The sequence below is a fragment of the Dermacentor andersoni genome, chromosome 4 (assembly GCF_023375885.2).
Source record: "Dermacentor andersoni chromosome 4, qqDerAnde1_hic_scaffold, whole genome shotgun sequence".
Lineage (NCBI taxonomy): Eukaryota > Metazoa > Arthropoda > Arachnida > Ixodida > Ixodidae > Dermacentor > Dermacentor andersoni.
In genome coordinates this window covers 78567305-78590863 of record NC_092817.1, presented here as the reverse complement: position 1 = coordinate 78590863, position 23559 = coordinate 78567305, and the positions used below count along the sequence as shown (strand labels likewise).

Below are 23559 nucleotides of genomic sequence, written 5' to 3'. Positions count from 1 at the left end.
TTTCGTAGCACTTGTTTTCTTACTTAGATGTGAACACATAGCAGGGCAGCGCGAAAAAACAAGGACGATGAAAGGAACGTACACACGACGGCCGTACAGGATGTACGCCCGTCATATAGGATATGCAGAAAAAGTACAGGATGCACTTCCTGTACTTTTCGCGCTGCCCCGTTATGCGTGCAAGAATGCACCAACTAACCCGAACAATCACTTTAGATGCGAGCTTTAGAAGAAATACTCTCATCGCGTGGCGGGAAACGTACTCGGCTTTCGGTAGCTTTTATGGTGCAGTTTAATCACGAATGCCACAGTAAAGCCATATGCCTGTGTATAATTAGCGTCTTTTAACATAGATACGAGAAATGCACCATCGTATGATAGCGAAAGGACACGACGTCGTGTTTCAGTGGCTGTCTGGCCACTGCGGTATCTCCGGCAACGACCTCGCTGACGAAGCTGCTAGGAAAGCACACGAAGGAGCAACCCTTGTTTCTGTACCTTTATCGCGGACCGACGCAGCCCAACACCTAAGCAAGGTAGCACACCGTATGACATTAGAGAAGTGGCACACACCTGAATTCACCCAAGAACGATTGCATTCCCTCGACCCCTCTATGCAACTGCGGCTGTTACCAGGGCTTCTGCGAAATGAAGAAACAATGCTGTGCCGCTTACGCTTGGGCGTCGCATTCACCAATGCATATACGTTTTTGATTGGAATGACTGATAGCGCCAACTGTAATGCCTGCGTTGCCGAGGAAACTATAGAACATCTACTGTGCTACTGCCCATCTTTTCAAAACGAAAGACATGACCTCTGCACAGCTCTCAATCAGCTAGATAGAACACCGTTCACCTTGAAGAAGATCTTGGGACCATGGCCTCGCATATCGCAGCTACAAAAGGCCACAAAAGCGCTGCTGCGATATTTGAAGGCTACTGGTTTGAGTCAGCGTTTGTGATCCGAACTGAGTGACCGAACGATATACCCAGTAGACTTTCTCTTCTTCTTTTAATCTTTCCGTCCCCTTTTCCCTTTCCCCAGTGTAGGGTAGCCAACCGGGCTCAGTCCTGGTTAACCTCCCTACCTTTCCTTTATCATTTGCTCTCTCTCTCTCTCTTTAACATAGAATGTTATATTTTTCGGGTAACGTGCGAAACAATCTGATCGCATATTGTGAAACACTTCATTGCCTTGTTAAAAAGGGAAATGTTGAGATAAATAAACCTTTAAGGTATCATAAGCTACGCCCTTAATCGTAGGCATAGGCGTGACAAATGTTTTTTTCTTCTTCTTCCTCTTTTTGTTCCGTTTACTTGAAGGCACCGGGCTTCACCAGCAACCACAATCATTTGCGGATTATAAAACATAAAGCCTCTTTCACACCAAACAAACGGAATTTAGACTTTCCACGTGACCACATACGGAAACCGGTTCAAAGATTTACTTTCTCGCACTTTGTCTATATATATATATATATATATATATATATATATATATATATATACATATATATATATATATATATCTTCCGCCATCTTTCATTTTTCTGCATTGCCTTGACAGACTACTCTTTGAAATGGATTCCAGGTTTTGTTCCTGAAATTTGCGCAGGCTTACGAATCAAACCATAACTCTATTTTCATTGCGATCTTTTGGCAAAAGCACTGCCGGAAATCATGGAATACACCTCTCGACATCTGTTCCGTTTCCATCGCATTTCGGCCTATCGTCTCTTCTTTCAATTCGTTCCTTGCTAGAAGTACACATAGACGAACTCATATATAGTGACAATTAACGAGCCTACCCCTTCGGTAAAATTTTCTCCGCAGCAAGGATACTAGGAAAACGCAACAATAAAACACTTTACTCGCGAGAAATCACGCCCGCAAGAGCAGCTTTGCCAGAAAATGGTTTACGCCACGATTACGAGGCGTATGCGAGCTTTCTTTTCTTCACAAATAATTTGAGAGCTCGTGCAAAGGCCCTCGTGGTTTGAAGCAGACGTGTATAGCATCACTACAACATGCCTCTGCAACTACAACACATCACTACACCATCAATACAACATGCGGAAGGAATCTTACCATTTTCTTTGTTGTCGTTTACTTCGCTGCAGCAATCCTATTTTCACAACGAGCAGCCAAGACCACACATGGAGTATTTTTCACCTGAGGTAGCGCGAGTATCTCGCGAGCGAAAACAGTAAACGCGGCTCACACGCAGAAATGTTCTCCCACAAATTCCTCGGTCAATACAATGTCCTCTTTCGGCTCGTCATTTCCCAGCACCTTTCTTATTGCCACCAGATGCGTTTCCTAAGCATTTGTTTGTTTGTATGTTCTTTTTTTTTTCCTGCTGCTTATTCTTCTTCGTTTTCTTGTGTTCTTGGTTCAGGGAAAGTCAAGATTGAGTGCGGTGAACTTCACTTGTGCTATTCGCCAGACCTGGTTTCTTGCATTCCTTGCACACTCTTTCTTTTTTTTCTACTCAGCCAGATGCGTAGGTCTCCTTGCTTTCCTTTTTTGGAGAGTTCGGCTTTAGCTAAAGAAGAAACTTCCCTCCTCCGATCAGCGAATACACCGCATGCACTACTTTCCAGGCGAAGTTTCTTGTAGAGAAAGCCCCACTTACGAAATTCACAACCTTCTCAGGCGGCCTGTCCTCAAGTCACTGCACGCACCAAATGTTAACGAAAAATATTGCTATTCGAGGAGACGTCGTCGCTGTGGAACCGGCGTCAGAACGCGTCCGTCAGCAGACTGCGGCGTCGATCGTTTCTACGAAGCCTCCTGATGCACGCCAGGGCAACTACATGCCGGTGCCCCCAAAGCAACGTCAGTCCGCAGGGAAAGGTCCCAGTCGCGTGCGCTCCGTTCGGGCGCCGCTCGAAGTCTGAGCGCCCTGCCGAAGCGAAACAGGCCCCCCTCTTCGTGGCCCGCACTGGCTCCCGTTCTGCCGAGAGGAGGCGCGGGCGTCAATCGCCGCCTGCGTTCCTTCTCTCTCACTGAACCACGACGCCAATATGTCGCATTTAAATAAAACCGTGCACCATAGCGAAAAACTGCTGGCACGAGCGATTCATTTGTTGTTGTTGTTGTTGTTGTTGTTGTTGTTGTTGTTGTTGTTGTTGTTGTTGTTGTTGTTGTTGTTGTTGTTGTTGTTGTTGTTGTTGTTGTTGTTGTTGTTGTTAATTTCTACTACAGGGCAAAAGACGACGACTAGAAAACTAAAGTAATGTTTAACAGTTTCGGAAGAGAACAGCAATTTACAATAGGTGGCAAGGCACTGGAAGTGGTAAGGGAATACATCTACTTAGGGCAGGTAGTGACCGCGGATCTGGATCATGAGACGGAAATAATCAGAAGAATGAGAATGGGCTGGGCTGCGTTTGGCAGGCATTCTCAGATCATGAACAGCAGGTTGCCATTATCCCTCCAAGAGAAAAGTGTATAATAGCTGTGTCTTACCAGTACTCACCTACGGGCCAGAAACCTGGAGGCTTACGGAAAGGTTTCTGCTTAAATTGAGGACGACGCAACGAGCTATGGAATGAAGAATGATGGGTGTAACGTTAAGGGATAAGAAAAGAGCAGATTGGGTGAGGGAACAAACGCGAATTAATGACATCTTAGTTGAAATCAAGAAAAAGAAATGGGCATGGGCAGGACATGTAATGAGGAGGGAAGACAACCGATGGTCATTAAGGGTTACGGACAGGATGCCAAGGGAAGGGAAGCGTAGCAGGGGCGGCAGGAAGTTAGGTGGGCGGATGAGATTAAGAAGTTTGTAGGGACGACATGGCCACAATAGTGCATGACCGGAGTAGTTGGAGAAGTATGGAAGAGGCCTTTGCCCTGCAGTGGGCGTAACCAGGCTGATGATGATGATGAGAGAACTCCTCTTGTCTTCGTCCTTTGTGCTGTAGAAATATTAGGCGTTGAAACCCACAGTTGCAAAAATGTGCCGTGCCGACGCACCATCCCTGATCCTTCTCACCACTCTGTGACTTGCTCGCAGCGACAGCTAGCAGATGCTCGCATTTGGATAACAAAGCAGTGCGGCGACGATTTCTCAGGAGTGGCAGTTCGGAAGCACCTAAAAAATGAAAATACAATAAATGAACGTTTTGCTTACGACAAAGTACCAGCATATGCGCTCATTCGTGTGGACGTTTCCGAACTCTGTACTTTCAGCATGCGGTTGTCAAAGTTGGCCAGAACTTCGACTGAGGCGAACGTCTCAGCATTTCCATTATAGTAAACCTCCCTCTCTCTTGTAGTATTGGAAGGGTCTCCATGCGATTGGTTAACAATAGTACTCAATGACGCCCGGTGTATTCTTTTATTATTCTTGCTATGTGCTATATATTAGGATCCTACAGACAACTGGTTAATACACATATGTCCCTAGTCGACAGACGACCTATGCGCAGCTTATATACTTCGGAAACAAACTTGACTTATAGGGTTAGGATGAGGTGCAATGCAACGTAAGATTAAAGTAACACTCAAAGTGCCTTGCGTGTGTCGTTACTTCTGCCGAGTGTCCTTTTCCCAGTATCGCGCTACAGTTGGTCCAAGTTCAACATCACTGACCAACAAGCCAATATCGCTACCTTCGTTCACTTAGAGTCTACACTTTCATATCCACACGGTACCTATCGTCATTATTATTGACTGTGCGTAGTACGCATGCCTTTGGTGCATCACCGGTAATGCGCACAAATATATTTCATTCTCTGTAGACTACTTACAAGTGTACTGACGATGTGTACAGACCGGATAAGCATCGGAAAGAATTAGGCAAGTGTTACACGTTCGTAAAAGGTTAAGGCGAAAGCCTGATTGCAGATTTGGCACGCTTTTTTTGTCACGATTAAGATACGTTTGTGAAGTATTGTGGCAACTGTCCATCGGAGCGCACGACATAACTCACCGAAATCGCCGCGCCTACTAGTAGTGGGCCAGTGCCGCCAGGCCTTCGCAGAGAGATGGGCAGCATGGGAACGCTAGCATGATGAGCGGCATCGGAGCCAGCGGGAGAATAAGACGACGACGAAAGCGTGAGCAAGTGGCACGAGCGCGTCTCTGTGATCACGTGACCTGCGCAATCACGCACGCACTTGTCACATCCTCAGTAAGCAAGAACCGTGCTAGTCTCACATCCGGAGGAATTCGGTTCGATTCCCACCCAGATCGAAATTTACCAAATTTTCCTTCCAAAGCCACTACTTTGTTTACAGGAACCTCCCTGAGAAATACGACGTCAGTCCGAGCATTCGTTGAAGTGATTTGACTCTTTGCGGCGTCGGCCATGTTTTGTCACGGCGCAGTTTGGCCAAGGTCACCGCCAAGGGCACCGCCAACATCGTCACCTAGGGCTTTCGCAGCAATAATTGCGTGCAGATTTCCATACATCTTAGCTAAAATTATGCTTCCGAAGAGGCATTAAGTTTCGACTTAGTGCGCGCAGTGCAGCACACACGTAGCGCGACAATAAAGCAGTCCGCCGCCGCCGCCGCCGCGGTGACGTGCCGCTGCCAAAGCGGCTATATCAAATGGCATCGGGTGTTCTTTTTCCACGGCTGGCACGGGTGCACACGCAGTTCCGCTTCGCCGCTCCGCCTGTGGCTTTTCGAATGCGCGCAATCAATCCCGAGTCTCGACGAGCGCCGGAGCGGGGTGTCGGCGCTGCTGTCTTCCCGCGGTAATATCGATCACAGTCAATGCACACATGCTCTTGCTGTCGTATGTTTCATCTTTAACTTTTCTCGAACTGAATAAAAGCCGTTGCGCGAATGCACGAATGTACCCGAGCTGGTTGTCGTTTTCCTGCAATGTCACGTGCAACGCTTCGCTTACGCACCCGCTTCGTTCATTACAGGCCTGGCGACTGTAACGCACGGGTGCGTTAATTTGTTTCTTTCTTTTTTGCACTCCCTAATGGAGGCACGTATTCTTCTTTTCTGTTCAACGAAAGAACTGCGTTGAGGCTGAGTACTATCTTAAACCTTGGATTGAGCGGAGGATCTTAATTGCCTCTGAATTAGATAGGTTTCAGCAACAAATCCACCAGGTGACGCTTGACAAATGTCATAATTACTGACTGGAATAGGGCTCCCTGTACTAGATTAAAGACGTTTCAAATCTAAAGGTCGAAGTGGCGGTTTATTTACGTATTTGTTCTTACGAAGTCTTCCTTGCACTACGACATCGAAATGAGAATGAGAAAATCGCTGAGCAAGCAAAAAAATTTGTGAGGTGGCGTCGTAACTATGAGCTAGACGCGACCATTTTCCGGGTCCTTCGGGGTATTGTCACGTTGTAATGACGGTGTATAGCCATTATGGGCCAAAATTGTGTGTCACGAGTTAAACCTTTTATTGGGTGAACATGTGTCCAGAAAAGCAAGCATCGCTCAAAGCACAACGACCGCGGCGAGCACAATCGCTGGTAGTCGACATCTGAGCTTTTCATTGGAGGCACTTTCTATTCTAAAGGCTAGAGTGCCATCCCTTGGCCCCCAGTTTAAGACTGCTAAAGAATTCTATCTATTTCTTTGAATATTAAGAATATGCCTATTTCTTACTAAAAAAAAAAAGGTGCGTTTACAGGCACCGGCCATCACCAGGCGCCATGACGGCTTCCACTGGACTGAGCTCCTAAAGCTTTCTTTTTAATGCAAATCAGCTTTTACTCTGCAATATCTCGTTAGTGCTGCAACATCATATTGCAGTAGGCATCCTGCATTAAATTATTATATTACCTTGTATACCTGAAAGCGATATTATCTGAGAGCTTTATTCGAAAGTGTTCAAACTCTCTTTCTGCCATTCCACTTATTTCGTGTTTGTATATTTCTGTCATTAGGTTCCGATGCCGTCACTGACTACAAGACCACGTTCTGTTTCTCGAATCTTGTGATTCCGTAATTTCGAAGGGAAAATTACGCCGCTCTAAGGCACGTACTGTAATCTATATGTGAAACGAAGCTTTAAGTGAAGCGGTTATTTAAACGCTAGACGCCTAATGGCGGTGCGTGATATTGTGTTTACCGCCACCCTGTGCAACGTGAAATCTCACGCAATAGCACTGTTTAATCTTGGGCATGTTAGTGTGCCCAAACTTGTACAAACCCGCCGTGGTGGCTCAGTGGCTATGGTGTTGGGCTGCTGAGCACGAGGTCGCGGGATCGAATCCCGGCCACGGCGGCCGCATTTCGATGGGGGCGAAATGCGAAAACACCCGTGTACTTAGATTTAGGTGCACGTTAAAGAACCCCAGCTGGTCGAAATTTCCGGAGTCCTCCACTACGGCGTGCCTGATAATCAGAAAGTGGTTTTGGCACGTAAAACCACATAATTTTTTTAAACTTGTACAACATCTTTAGCGCCAGCGGAGGAGGACAGAAGAGTGAGGTTGACATCACAGCGCGTTCTGTTGTCAAGCACCTCCCTTCTGTCCTCGCCCGATGGTGCTAAATATGTTATCCAACTCACGCGATGCTTATGTTTATCATCTAAAAAAGGTCACAACTTTAATCTCCTGAAATTTTCCTTACTTTTGTTTGCGTTTCGCGCTACGTCACTAACAAGATATGTGCCGAAAGGCAGAACACCGAATCAAGTGGGTGCGCAGTGTGAGACGCCTGTACGCAACGACGTCAGGAGCAATGAAAGCTACTTAAAAAAAAAAAAGCTTGTCGAGAGAAGAATGGAGATGGCAGGTGTGTTCACTGTGAATTACGACACACGAGCAGCTTCAGTCTAGCATTATGTGTCTGTTGCGTCACAGTGTTTCATGCCCATTCCGGAGTACTGTCCAAAAATGGGCAGACACCAAGTGGAGACAGGCTAAACAAAGCCAACCGAATGGCTAAGCAAAAAACAAACAAGTAAATCCAAAAATACTTTCAATATTGTGCACCATTGTATTAAGATGTCGGCGTGCTTTCGAGATGAGCACTTATGAGCCAACATTACAAGTTCAGGCTCTAAGTAAAATTTTCAGTCTTCTTTGTTCTATTAGGCAGAACAGAGCTGCGATTACTGGCACCACTTTCTCGCTTAATATGCAATTACATAGGCCTGTACGCTAGTATACTAGCATTCGGTGCACATAAGCTTCGTATATGTATCCACAAATATATGTGCCGAGATGCCAATCGATCCAGCCGCAGACAGCAGACAGCAGTCATCAGCAGCAGCAACATCCACGCCGAACTCGGAAGAGTAGGCAGTGAAACCTTCGCTCTTATAAAACATCGTTTCACGATCTGGTATTAGGCTAATAAGTTATCTGCTATTAGGGACGTTTCATTAATAAACAGCGCCACCAAGCGTACAGCACCGCTCGCGACGCCAAAAATCTCGCTGATTACGTCTCTGTTTCATCTCTTTGCAAGCAAGGAACAATGGTTCGCTAAGGGGATTGGCAAAAGGTACCGCCAAAAGATAGGTTATGATGAAAAACATTACGGTTAACTGAAGACAACGTAAAGCGATAGACGCGTTGTCTTCCTTCGAAAACGGGCGGTCTGGCTCAGGCATCCGAGGGAACATGATTAATCTCTGCTGTTCCTCATCACTACTTCTTGACGGAACGACGATAACTTGTGGGTATATATTTCCCGTAGCGAAGAAGAGAAGAGAAAAATGAATTAGCGAAATTCGCGAACGAGACAGGTGGCCCGGTTTTCATCTCGTCATGTAGGGCTCGCGTTTTCCGGAGCCATCCGTCTTGCAGTGTCTATCGCGTGCATTTTTTTAGTTGTTTCTTTACAGCTTAGTTTCTCTTTTTAGACAGAAGATCCTCAGGATTTACCAGAGACGTAAGAGCCTTTTTTTTTTTACTTTTAGCATTCTTTAGCAAAACTCTCAAACACTCAGGCCTTTTCCCACTGTAGGCTTTTGTTTCTTCATAATAATAGCACGGCTCTTGATATTTCGAAGCTGCAGACACAGAAAGAACTATGAGCGTACTCAAGATAATAAAGAAGGAAAGTAGACAGCTTTACTGTAGTTTCACCAGCTAAAGCATAGGACTCATTATGATGAATGATGAAAAATATTGTTAATTAGCAAGAGTGACAAGTTGTCTTCTTGGTTTGGGTTGTAAGAATAGATTCTCTGACTCTAACTGCAAAGAGGAGTAGTGGCATATTTATGAGACGGAATGATAACACCAGAATGCGATAAATATGTGAGCATAGTCATATGTATCCTTGTCACACAATATATGTGCGTGCGTGCGTGCGTGTGTGTGTGTGTGTGTGTGCGTGTGCGTGTGCGTGTGCGTGTGCGTGTGCGTGTGCGTGTGTGTGTGTGTGTGTGTGTGTGTGTGTGTGTGTGTGTGTGTGTGTGTGTGTGTGTGTGTGTGTGTGTGTGTGTTCGCACACATGAGCCAACACGTGTGTTTTGTGCATGGCGGATAACACGCGAGAACTTGGCTACTGACACGCATGATAGGCTTGCCTCCTGAGGCGTTGGCGCATATAGCAAGCGTAAGTGGGCGATTAACGTTGAACTTGTATTAATGCCACCAAATATCGAATTCGCCAAATCATTTTTAAGATACAACTGGATATTTTCGATTCTGAACAGAATACGGAGGAGTATTCTTTTCTGGCCGCCGTCACACTGGTAATATCATGCCCCTATAGCTCCCGCACACTAAGCGGAAAGTATCTGGAAAACAAACGCTCCGCCCATTACACGGAACTTATGTGCCACTAGATTAAGAATGTACTGAGGCGGCGACGAGCGAATTCGAACGGTGCTTCCTGCAGAACAGTTCCTGGCGTGCTTGCCACGTCACGTCTACAAACGCCTGGGTTCTTCAGCAGGACCTTACGCTAAGAGCCTTGTAATCACCGAAAGCTGAGCAAGTTGGTGGAAATTCATGTGATATGCAACAGCAAGCGTATACTAAACGCGGACAGAAGAAAAATGACATGGACAACAGGACAAGAGAAAACGGTCTTTCAGATTGCATTCGCCCGTTTGTGTATTCCTCTTTATTGTTGTGTTCCTGTTTTGTTCGCCAGCCTTTTCCCCAACATATAAGCTTCCCCATGTGTGTGAATTTTCTAACCATCAAGTTCTGAATGAGCAAGTATCTGAATTGCTCTTCGGCACTTTGTGTTGCTTCTGGCCCCAGCTAACAACATATACATATACAACAGCAACATATAACAGCATGGTAGTAAGAACTCGGGGCAATCTCCAGCGTTAAACTGGACAAAGTGTTTATTGCCTGTTCAGTTTTCATATCTTAGCGCTGGAAAATAGTACTTTGTCAAATCAACCAGCCCAACAGTATACGTTCTTACAGGGGAGCCTTGGAGTATTTTTGACCTCCCGAAAGATGTCCGATTTTCTGAAGCTATTGAGAGCATAAGTAAACAATATGCCCCACAGAGTCATTAAAATTTGTGCTTCTGTGTAAAGCACAGGTAAGTTCATTATAACGCGCTCGTCATTTGGCTAAACAAACTAGTTCTGCATTTTATGTGCATTTAGAGAGGAATAGTAAAAACCAAGGCATTATCTGAACTGTATAAGCTCTATATCGGCCCAAACTCCCACATTCCTATTGCGTGTAAAGAACAAAAATGACCTCACCACGCAGCTTCTGAACTAATTTAACTAGGAATTTGTTTATTAAAGTATAACACGTCATTTGCGAGTGGCCAGGCACCTCAGAATTTTCATTTATCGCTTAGAGAAATATATTGAAATTAAAAGCATTTGGCGTTCTCTCGAAGAACATTCATACGTAAAGTGTAAGCTTTCACGTCTTCGTGAGAAAAGCAGATAACAGAATCGCGTAAACTTTGTTTGATGTACAATTTAAACCGAATAAATATGACGTAATACATGTGCACGTGGCCCTAAACAGAATTGATATTTCGGGAATTCAACTTGACCAAGGTAATAAATTCACGCACAGACGTGGCCCGTCTTAGCAAACGCAATTACAAAACGCAATTTACAAAACGGAAATATGTTTTTCCTTTACACTTACGGAAGTGTGACGGTGTCGCCTAATTTGTGGCGCATTTTGAATTTATATGCATACATTATAGTTATCTTAGCCACTAAGTAAAAACCCTATCAGTATGAAACTACCCTTTTCTGTACATTAAAACGCATTACATTCGTTGTTGTTTCTGTGGCTAAATTACAAAAAAAAAAGAGATTTCGGCGCTTTGGATTTATTCAAATCAGGAGAGTTCAAGACGAAGTTTCTTCGCGGCTCAAGTAAGCAGGAGCGTCCTTTCTCTCTTCGCGCAATTTTCTGGCTTGGTTCAGATATCAGTCTGCCTGTTCTGTCTTCATGCCTACTTCCGGCGTCGAGTCCGCACCCACGAAGCCTTTGATTCGCAACAACTACTCCAAACCGGCCGATACGTCTTCGATAGAAATGTCATTACCAATCAAGATCGGCTGACGCTTGTCCTTACGAATAGAACGGGATAACGGCTTTCCACGTTTGGTCCCTAGTGAGCGAGCTTTTCTTTCCTGCAATATATCTGAACCGACGAACTCCGGGGTCCCTATACGCTGCCGTATATAGTGCGGCGCACGGTTTCCACGCTTCGGCAGGCTTAGCTGCCCTGCTATATGAGGCGTCGGAGCGGAATGTTTCCGGCTCACTGGCTGCTCGACCTCGAAGCGTGACTGTCGCGTTCTTTTTTCTTCTTTTTTTTGGCACTGTACAGGAACGTGGCTTTGGCTTCTCTCAGTCAGTGTTGCAACCCTGGCCCCTTAATCTCCCATTCCCTGTGTTTTAACCTTAGTCGCAGCCTGTTGCGGCCACGCTGGCGGGACGCAGCTTGCTTGTCTTTTACCGCGCATCGAGGGATGCAAGGGGCTAAAAAGGCGAACGACTTCTGCGCCCCGTCGGTTAGCATATGTCTGCGATACGTAATTGCGCCATTAATATCCACTCACTTCCATTTTCAGCATCGCATCTGCAGTGCTGCCGCTCTTTCTCTATTTTCTATTAACATATATATTTTTTTTTATCTGAGTGATGCACTGTGTCTCTTATATTTCGGATACACGAAGCAGGGCTTAACAACTTGTCTTTGCTGGTTTAGCTTTCGTATTAATGCCAGTTTTACGATGTTTCTATACTAGTGCATCATGTTGTGATCTATTTCACAAAATGTAAAACTATAAGAAAGCAGCTCTTTTCAAATAACCAGCACAGCCTCAATTTCGTAATCGGGACAGCAGCACATGGCAGCAGCACTATGCTGAACTTCCGACTCCTATGTACTCTTTACGCGGTTATCGAACGACGCCCCGCTTGATTACTTGGGCGGCCCCTATGTAAGGTCACCTAAGTAGCTTGCCAGTCCAAAACGTGGATCAATGAGGCCTACCGTGATCGCTACATTCAGCGAAATCGATATCACATGTGCGTAAATGACCCAGATCCCGGCTTCGGTTGACTCAATTTGGTGAGTGCGCGTTCCTGTTCCTTTGCCGCGATGGTCGGATAGTTCAATGCCTAGCTTCTCTCGAAGGAATATTTTCTGCTTTAGTAAGGGATTTTTTATATTACTCCTGTACTTTATGAAGAAAAATTGCAACGCGTATAATCTCTTTTAACGGATGCGACGTTGCATTCCATAGTTCAAACTGGCCACACGCGAACAAGGTTGGATCACGCGCACGAGATTATCATGTTTTTCTTCGTGCGTCCATGTGTGAAAACTATGCCTGACAACATTGCGTCCATCATCACGAACAAACTAGCCTGCACACAACGGTCTATTTTCATAGCTGTGTTTGTATTGCCTATATGCAAGCCGAGCACACTGTGTGTATGGTGAAAACATGTCGAAGAAATCCATTAGCGCTTAAATCCCGCAGCGTTTGTAGAGAGACCCTGTGGTTGGAGGTCACGTGGATTGCCATTTCGTTCCATTAGTGTAGTGAACAGAATGAATTGCCAATCTGGTATTGCCCCATAGGGACCAAGGCATAGAGCTGCGAACAATGCGGAACTTGCAAATAGTGATTATTATCAACAGCATCATTTATTTCACCTTTAAATGTCCCACTGGGGCATTACATACATTACATGCATTCCTTTTTGTACGAAGATAAATGAGAGAGGAAAGGTAGGGATGTTAACCAAAAGAAAAATCCGGTTTACTACCCTGCGCTGAGGGGTGGGGGACGCAGAAAGCTAAAAAGGAAATAGAGAGAGAGAGAAAGAGAGAGATAGAGATAGAAACAAGGAAAAGAGGTAGTTTTAGAGAAAAAGAAGAGCATGAACGAGAACCAGATGGAAAAGGAGCTGGTGCTGAGAAAATTCAACTGGAAGAAAGCCTAAGAAAAAATTCCTAAGTGCACAGCCACAAAGTCAGACGAGGTTCCCATTAGGCTGATTAACGAACTATAATAAAGAAGAAAGGAAGCTCTCTTGAAAGCAGTAGAAAAGCGCTTACAAGATGGGCGAATACCAGACAGTTGGCGACAAGGTAGAATGAATTTAGTTTATAAAGGAAAGGGGGAAAAAGCTAGAATTAGAATTCACCCATATGGACCGCTGACCATTACATGAGTAATATACTGGTTAGCAATGCAGGCGAATAAATTAAAACTGCAAGCATGGACAGAGAATAACGACATATTGGAAGACCTTCAGAATGGCTTAATAATCGGTAGACGTAACTTACTTGTGCTTACTCGGTGTATTGAAATATCCAGAGTATATAGAAAAGAGACCGTTATATGTGGATTTTTTAGACAATACAGGAGCGTATGACAACGTAGAACGCAACATTCTGGGGAATATTCTGAAGGGAAAAGCTTGGGCGACGATTCTATACAGATTTCGAGAGAGGCTTACATATAAAAACCATTTGCGTTGAATGGGAAAGAATCATAAGCGAGGAGGAAGTTGATATCAACAAGGTACTGTGGCAGGGTTGCCCTTTATCCCCACTGCTATGATGTGCATGGTAAGGATGGAAAGGGCGCTAGAGGGAAGTAATATTGGGTTTATTCTCTCATACAAATAGGCGAGCACCATAGTAGAGCAGCAGCTTCCATGTTTCTGTTATGTGGACAACATTTTCTTGCTAACAAGCAAAGTGATATGCAACGTCTGGCTGATATCTGTGGACAAGAAGGTGAGAATTTAGAATTAAAATGTAGCGTCATAAAATCAATTTTATGGTATTCAATGAAAACAGTGAGCAGACAGTGTTAATACGGGGCCAGGAAATACCTCGGCTAAAATAACACAAATACCTTGGTAAAACGAAGGCGTTAGATACCTGGATACACAGGGAAAAAAATAATACCGAAAGAGAAAACAAATGCGGCGATAATGAAACAGAGAGCGCTATGGGGGTACAATAGATACGAGGTGCTCCGGGGTATGTGGAAATATGTAATGGTTCCAGGATTTAAATTTGGAAATGCGGTTGTTTGATTGAAGTCAGGGGTACAACCAGGACTCGATGGCAATCAAAGGTCAGTGGGACGGCTCGCACTGGGCGCTCACGGGAAGACTACAAATGAAGCTATGCAATATCGATATGTGTGCACAGCGCAAAATACGAGCACTTAAGGAAGAACACAACACAGGCTACGTGTGTCGTGTGCAGCGCCTGTGTTGTGGTTCATCCTTCAGTCCTCGTCTTGCGCGCTGTGCGCACATGTCGATATTGAATCTCCAACTCGCCCAAGCTTCCACCTTATGAAGCTATGCAGGGTGATAAGTGCTGGACAAGTTTCGAAGTGAGGGAAGCTCAGGGTAAAATTTATTTTGAACAAGGACTTAGGAACATTGAAGATACTAAATGGGTTGCTAGAGTGTTCAGGTAGCTGTACGGGAAAAGCATTGATCCGCAGTGGAGGAACAGAACTAGGAAGCTTACCATCAAATATCCGACCAGTATAGTAAGCAGCATGGTAACAAAGAACGTCAAAGTCAGAGAAGCTCAGACCACTCTCATGGATGACGGTAATGAAAAAGCAACCTGTTTTGATCAACTACCTAAGAAAAAAAAACATAATCAGGTGAAGCATTTTATGATAACTCAAAGGCAAGCTCTTTACTTTTCGTCGAGAGATCAGGATGCCTTATAACGCGTACTTATAAAGCGAGATACAACAAGAAAGAAGAACCATGTGCATGCTGCGGTAAAGTTACGGAAACGATAGAAGACGTTTTATTAGAATGTGAAGATATCTATCCAGCGGTCGGCTTAGGTTCCTCTGACCTCTTTGAAGCCCTTGGGTTCAGCGATAGCAAAAGGTAAGTAAACATGACCGCCATAGAAATTAATAGGATGCTAGTGGAAGTTTGGTGGCAGGAAAGTAGAGAGGTCACAAAAGACGGAGGGGTACGAAAACAAGATTCCCGATGACGGTTAAGAGAGCTCATCGCTGGAAATGTTTTTTTTTTCTTTCTTTTTAAATATGACTAGGACATTAGGCAAAATAATAACAAGAGCCTGATGGCGCAACCCACCACCCCGTTTCAAAGGGGACCCTCATAGCGCCTATCCATCCATGAATTCATCCACACACCATCCATCCATCCATCTGCCGCAGCGGTGGCCGTGCGAGTGAAAGAAAAGAAAAAACCAGAAACCTTCCCTTCGCGCATCCGCGGCTGCACGGTAATGAAGAAGTAAACGCCTCTTGCGGATAGAATAGATTCGAATTGCGCTACGTACGTATGCGCATGCTGCCTCTTTAACTATGATGCGTTCAAGGCGTCCGTCGTACTCGCTAGTAGTTACCAATTCTGCTTAACAAAAGGCTCGATATAATTCGTTTGCGCCCGTTCTTGTGTGCGTGTGTGCGTGCGTGCGTGCAGTCGTCTTTCGACTTTATATTGGCACGTGTACTTGTCTCTATCGGGCGACAAGTTTTGCCGCCGAACAAATGTTATCGCACAGCGCGGGACGCGCCTGCATGTATCCGAAGTTTCTGGAAAGTTATCGATGCTTCTATCCGCTGTCTGTTGTCGCCGAACCTTATGTTATCTGATTTCATCACCTGACGCGAATGGTGTAGAACATTGTGGAAGGCACGCGGGTCCGAACGATTAGTCTGGAACATTCGACGACTGCTCTATAAAAGCCGACGCGCTTGACCCGCTGATCAGATTTTCGACGATCGCCGACTGTGTTCGCCGCTTTCGTTGTGCTATAAGTGTAGCCTGTTTTGTGGGCACAGGTTCGCCCAATAAAAAGCTAGTTTTGTATTCCACCGTACTGCTTCTTTCTTCGCCGTCACTACCACGTGACATCTGGTGGAGGTGCTTTACGTCGATGTACCGGACGCCCCCGACAAGCCGTAATACAAGCACGGACCGCAAAGACAACACCAGCGCCGTCCCGGAACATCGAGCAAGCCGCCGTATTCAACAGCTGCCCCCGGAGCACGGACTTCTACCTGAGAAGACCAAGAAGATTGTGGCCACGGAAACCCCAATGGCAGCCCCAGCGTCCCCCATCGTGCTGCAGCAGCCCAGGGAGCCTCCAACGTTCCGCGGTTCAACATTCGAAGACCCGGAATCATGGCTGGAAACCTACGAACGGATCGCGACATTCAACAACTGGGACTCCGACGACAAGCTGCGGCATGTCTACTTCGCCTTAGAAGACGCCGCCAGAACTTGGTTTGAGAACAGGGAGTCGACCTTGACAACGTGGGACCTGTTCCGTAGCGGCTTCCTGCGCACCTTTACAAGTGTCGTGCGCAAGGAAAGGTCCGAAGCTATGCTGGACGCCCGAGTGCAGCTACCAAATGAGAACGTTGCCATCTTTACGGAAGAAATGAGCCGTCTGTTCCGCCACGCCGACCCGGATATGGCCGAGGAAAAGAAAGTACGCCTACTCATGCGTGGTGTGAAGGAAGAACTTTTCGGCGCAATGGTACGAAGCCCACCGACGACCGTAGCAGAGTTCCTTCGCGAGGCCACCGGCATTGAGAAGACACTCGAAATGCGGAACCGGCAATTCAACCGCCGCACAAGCTCTACCCACTACGCAGGAATTCAATCACTGGCCACGGACGATCTGCGCGAGACCATCAGGGCCATTGTGCGCGAAGAACTGCGCAAGGTCTTGCCTTCGTCGCAGCCTCAAGTGGCCTCTATCGCCGACATCGTGAATGAAGAGGTGCACCGATCCCTTGGAGTTCATGAGGTGCAACCAGAACCACCGCAGCCGGAAGCAATGACCTACGCCGCCGCCGTCGCCCGCCGTCAAGGCCCCCCTGCGCGACCGCGCCAAGGTCTGCAACACCGCAATTCCGTCGTCCACCGCCGCCGCCGCCAGCGCGCCCACCCGTCGCCCAGCGCACCTATGCGAGGAAGACGGACATTTGGCGAGCCCCCGACCACCGCCCGCTCTGCTATCACTGCGGAGAAGCCGGCCATGTGTACCGCCGATGCCCATACCGCGACATGGGACTGAGAGGGTTCGCCGTCAACGCGCCGCGTCCACAGCTTGGGGAGCGCCCACGTGACATTGCCGATTACCTAGCCGCCACTCAGTGGAACTCTCGACGACCGTCCCGTTCGCCGTCACCAGGCCGCTACCTGTCGCCGCAGCGCCGTCCATACACTGGCCCAGCCCGGGGCCGCTCTGCGAGCCCATACCCGGAAAACTAAAAGCAGCAACCGATGGAGGTGCGGTTGCTGTTCGTCGAACTGACGAAGATCCTCCGCCGCCGACGAAGACGACGAAGAAACCATCTCGACGACCTAATGACGACACGCCGCCGTCCCGAAGAAGTCGGGAAGCCAAGACTACACCGACGAAAGACGACTTGACGACGCGACGTTCCCGCTTCAGTTCAACGCGACGCAGCCGTGATCCGACGCCAAGACCCAACTGCAACGCCAGACAAAGAACCACCGACCTCGACGTGCTTCTCGACGGCCACGCAGTCACTGCCTTAGTCGACACAGGGGCCGATTACTCCGTAATGAGTGGACACATCGCCGCCCAGTTGAAGAAAGTTAAGACCGCATGGGAAGGCCCTCAGATTCGCACCGCTGGAGGACACCTCATCACGCCGACTGGGATCTGCACGGCAAGAATAACCATTCATGACCGGACTTACCCTGCCACCTTCGTTATCCTCCAACAGTGTTCACGAGACGTCATTCTCGGTATGGACTTCCTGGACCAACACGGCGCAATCATCAACCTGAAGTCGAAGTCAGTAACGCTGTCGGAAGATAAAGCAATGCCGCCGGAGAACCCTCGTAGTCACCACGCCTTGAGTGTGCTCGAAGATCAAGTGAGCGTCCCGCCTTGCTGCAGCATCGTTATTTCGGTCAGCACCGAAACACCCGCTGACGTAGAAGGCGTCATCGAAGGCGACCAACGTCTACTGCTAGACCATGAAATTTGCGTCGCAAGAGGGATCGCTCGACTGCATGGAGGGAAAACTGAAGTGTTGCTGACAAACTTCAGCCAGGAGTTCAAGCACATCAACAAGGGCACGACGATCGCGTACATCGAGGAAATTCTGGAAACAAGTAATGCGTTTGTCCTCTCGGATTCCGCCGCATCTACCCCGACGACCATGGTTCCCGAACCAGACTACGACATTAATCCAAATCTCCCTATGATTAAGCAACAGCAGCTCAGAAGTCTGCTCCGACGATACAAAAGCTGCTTTTCGACGTCATCGAGGCTTCGACAAACACCAGTCGCCAAGCATCGCATAATCACCGAGGAATGCGCTCGCCCACTCCGTCAGAGCCCTTACCGAGTTTCGGCGCGAGAACGTGAAGCTACAAGAGAACAAGTCGACGAAATGCTGCACGACGACATCATCCAGCCGTCGAAAAGCCCGTGGGCATCCCCTGTTGTTCTGGTAAAGAAAAAGGACGGAACCCTACGTTTCTGCGTCGATTATCGTCGTCTGAACAAGATCACGAAGAAGGACGTATACCCCCTCCCACGGATAGACGACGACGCATTGGATCGGCTCTGCAACGCTAAATACTTCTCGTCCATGGACCTAAAGTCTGGCTATTGGCAAATAGAAGTCGACGAAAGAGATCGCGAAAAGACCGCCTTCATCACCCCAGACGGCCTGTACGAGTTCAAGGTTATGCCATTCGGACTGTGCTCGGCGCCTGCAACGTTCCAGCGCGTGATGGACACGGTTTTAGCAGGATTGAAGTGGCAGACCTGTCTCGTATACTTGGATGACGTCGTCGTCTTCGCCGGAAATTTCGACGTTCACCTTAGGCGGCTGGCAACAGTACTAGAAGCCATCAGGTCATCAGGACTTACTCTGAAGCCGGAAAAGTGCCGCTTCGCTTACGAGGAGCTTCTATTTTTAGGCCACGTCATCAGCAAATCTGGAGTCCGCCCCGACCCGCAGAAGACAGCTGCCATAGCAAAGTTCCCACAGCCCATCGACAAGAAGGAAGTGCGTAGATTTCTTGGCATGTGTGCCTACTACAGGCGATTTGTCAAGAACTTTTCACGCATCGCTGAGCCACTGACGCAGCTAACTAAATGTGACGTCGAGTTCAAGTGGGAAACGCCGCAGGCCGAGGCATTTCAAGAACTCAAACGACGCATGCAGTCGCCGCCCGTACTTGCGCACTTCGACGAGCACGCCGATACCGAAATCCACACTGACGCCAGTAGCCTAGGCCTCGGCTCCGTCCTGGTCCAGAGAAAAGATGGACATGAACACGTGATAGCTTACGCTAGCCGGTCGTTGTCAAAAGCGGAAGGCAATTATTCTACAACCGAAAAGGAATGCCTCGCCATCGTTTGGGCTACAGCGAAATTTCGCCCTTACCTATATGGCAGGCCATTCAAAGTCGTCAGCGACCATCACGCCTTGTGTTGGCTAGCGAATTTAAAGGATCCCTCAGGACGGCTGGCACGGTGGAGCCTCAGACTACAAGAATACGACATCACTGTAACATACAAGTCCGGACGAAAACACTCAGACGCCGATTGCCTATCACGCGCCCCCATTGACCCGCCGCCGCAAGATGACGAGGATGACGACGCCTTCCTTGGAATAATAAGCGCGGAAGACTTCGCTGAACAACAACGAGCGGACCCGGAACTTAAAGGCCTCGTCGATTATTTGGAAGGGCACACCGACGTTGTCCCCAGGGCATTCAAGCGCGGATTATCTTCCTTCACGCTTCAAGACAGTCTACTCGTGAAGAAGAACTTCTCGCCAGTCCGCGCCAATTACCTTCTTGTTGTCCCGTCAGGACTTCGTCCAGAAGTATTGCATGCCCTACATGACGATCCGACCGCTGGACACCTCGGATTTTCCCGGACACTATCGAGGATACAAGAAAAGTATTATTGGCCGCGTCTGACCGCCGACGTCACCCGTTATGTCAGAACATGCCGAGACTGTCAGCGACGCAAGACACCGCCGACAAGGCCAGCCGGATTACTACAGCCAATCGAGCCTCCTTGCCGACCATTCCAGCAGATCGGGATGGACTTGCTGGGACCCTTTCCGACGTCAATAACCGGAAATAAGTGGATCGTCGTGGCGACGGACTACCTCACCCGCTTCGCTGAAACAAAAGCACTGCCGAAAGGTAGCGCAGCCGAAGTGGCGAAATTCTTTGTCGAAAACATCCTGCTGCGACATGGCGCCCCAGAAGTCCTCATCACCGACCGAGGAACGGCCTTTACAGCGGAGCTCACCCAAGCCATTCTGAAATACAGTCAGACAAGGCACAGGAGGACAACGGCTTACCACCCGCAGACGAATGGTCTTACGGAGCGGCTGAATAAGACCCTCGCCGACATGCTAGCGATGTACGTCGACGTCGAACACAAGACCTGGGATGCCGTCCTGCCGTACGTAACATTCGCTTATAACACGGCGGTGCAAGAAACAACACAGATCACGCCGTTCAAGTTGGTTTACGGCAGGGACCCGACGACGACGCTCGACGCCATGCTGCCGCACGTAACGGACGAAGAGCATCTTGACGTCGCTACCTATCTCCAGCGCGCCGAAGAAGCCCGACAGCTCGCCCGCCTGCGAATCAAGAACCAGCAGAGGACCGACAGCCGACACTACAATCTCCGACGACGCTTCGTCGAGTACCAGCCCGGCGACCGTGTTTGGGTATGGACCCCGATACGCCGACGGGGACTGAGTGAGAAACTATTGCGACGCTATTTCGGACCCTACAAGGTCATCCGACGTATTGGCGCACTGGACTATGAGGTCGTGCCAGACGGCATTTCGCATTCACAGCGACGTCGCGCACGACCTGAAGTGGTCCACGTGGTGCGTCTGAAACCATTTTACGGACGCTAACGAACTTTCCTTATTTTGCTTTATTCTTTGCTATGAGTGCTTACTTATTACTTTGATTTGTTTGCAGCATCGGGTCGATGCTTTTTAAGAGGAGGGTATTGGCACGTGTACTTGTCTCTATCGGGCGACAAGTTTTGCCGCCGAACAAATGTTATCGCACAGCGCGGGACGCGCCTGCATGTATCCGAAGTTTCTGGAAAGTTATCGATGCTTCTATCCGCTGTCTGTTGTCGCCGAACCTTACGTTATCTGATTTCATCACCTGACGCGAATGGTGTAGAACATTGTGGAAGGCACGCGGGTCCGAACGATTAGTCTGGAACATTCGACGACTGCTCTATAAAAGCCGACGCGCTTGACCCGCTGATCAGATTTTCGACGATCGCCGACTGTGTTCGCCGCTTTCGTTGTGCTATAAGTGTAGCCTGTTTTGTGGGCACAGGTTCGCCCAATAAAAAGCTAGTTTTGTATTCCACCGTACTGCTTCTTTCTTCGCCGTCACTACCACGTGACAATATGCACTCACACAAAACTTCACTGCATACAGATTCAAACTCGTTGGATCTTCTGCGTTTTAAAGCGACAGCGTTAAGGGCACTGTGTCGCAGAATATCTGGCGTCGGTGTCCGTCGCCCCGCGTCCAGCGTCGGACGTCGTTACGGCAAACCGATTCTTATACCCAGGCCTTCCATGTGGCGCAATGAAATTACAGAGTAATTGAATTCCTCCAGTTAAATACGTTGAAATATCATGAAGTACGAGTTACACACTACCTACGGACATGATAGTGTCGGATTGTAATTGGAATATACCAGAAAACATAATTATGTTGCGCAAACCCCTTTTCCAACAGTTCTAGCATTTATGACTTGCCACGGCGCCCGCCATTTAAACACACCTGCGTGCGAATATTTGGAGGTCACGAAGCGGTGCGCACGGTTCCTTGCAACACCTCCAGACGGCGCTCGCCTCCGCCGCATAGCGACCCACGCAGGACGCCGCATTCCTACCAGAAAGTCCGCCTTCGTGCATAGCGTTCGTCGCCAGCGTTTTCAGGTAAACATTACGGTTACATACGTTGCAGTTGCCGGGAAGCGTGAGAAGCAGTCAGGGATCTTGGAATGCTATCGCGTTCCACTCTTAGAGGCGAAGCTTAAGCGTCACTACAAATTCCCCCCCCCCCCCCCTTTATTGCGACAGCAATTACAGGGTCACCCAGCCAGGCGATAGTCCGTACTGGTGCTTCCGTATGCTAGATATGTGTTATGTTACTTAAACGGCCAAAGTTAGTACTGGCAGGTTTCAGCTTTCTCACTTATTTTTCTTCAAAATGTTGACAATCGCAGCATGCAAAGAACTGTCATAAAATGTTTCATTCAGAGCGTTTGTCTTTTATCTTCACAAAGTAGGAGGTCTCACAACCTGAAAGTGATGCCATTTCACTGTTACTAGGCGCCAGTGCTCTTTGCGGATATATTTAATGTCGATGGCTGCCCATGGCACTCACTCGAGGGGGCTTGGTATCACCTCGTGCAACGGCGGTGCCTGCAACGCCACTGGCGGCACTCGTGACGGTAGCCGTCTCAGACCTCCGTCTAGTAGCTGTCAGGGCACTGTTCCTTCTACCCAACACAGGTTGCCTTGCGTGCTGCCTCCCACCAACATGTCGCCCCCGCATATAGTTGCAACACCGTCCAAAAAGTTCAAGCGCAACGCTAAACCTTGCTATCGCTGTCAATGCTTCACCCTTCGGGCGGAACTTCCATTTTTTATGTGCAGCATTCTTTGGCTCATTTCCCGAATTTCGCGTGGAATGTGAAATGGTTATCTAGCGTACTAGCATTCTAGTACAGCAGCCCATGAGTCGAACCCTTAGGTCACAATCGCATTTTCCTTTCTTTATTCCTTCCCAGGTCCATCATGCAACAAAACAATCAGAAGGCCTCAATTCAATCTTTGACTACGAGACCTCCTTCTGTACATTTTGACCTGTAAAATATTTTGTGATACAGTAAAAATTTATTCATTCGTTGAATAACCTTTACAGAGAAAATTACAATAACGAAGTTTTACATATGGCTAACCCATTTTAATATACATAGACTTATTCTATGGACTATATGCACATATATACACATACATGGACATACATGAACATATGAACACATATACACTCAGAAATACGTATAGTAGGCAAGCAAACGCGAAAAATAAAATGAAAGAAAAATAACAT

At 47.6% G+C, this 23559-nt stretch overlaps 1 protein-coding gene across 1 annotated transcript in view; it reads right to left on the bottom strand.

Moving 5' to 3' along the window:
- The window catches only part of LOC126536337 (guanylate cyclase soluble subunit beta-1-like), a 109480-nt gene extending 106564 nt beyond the window's left edge, over positions 1–2916 (bottom strand). Inside the window, exon 1 of the mRNA XM_050183266.2 lies at positions 2089–2916. Within this exon, the coding sequence (XP_050039223.1) occupies positions 2089–2091 (3 nt within the window). The 5' untranslated portion in view covers positions 2092–2916. The remainder of the gene's footprint in view (positions 1–2088) is intronic.
- Between the last annotated feature and the right edge of the window lie 20643 nt (positions 2917–23559).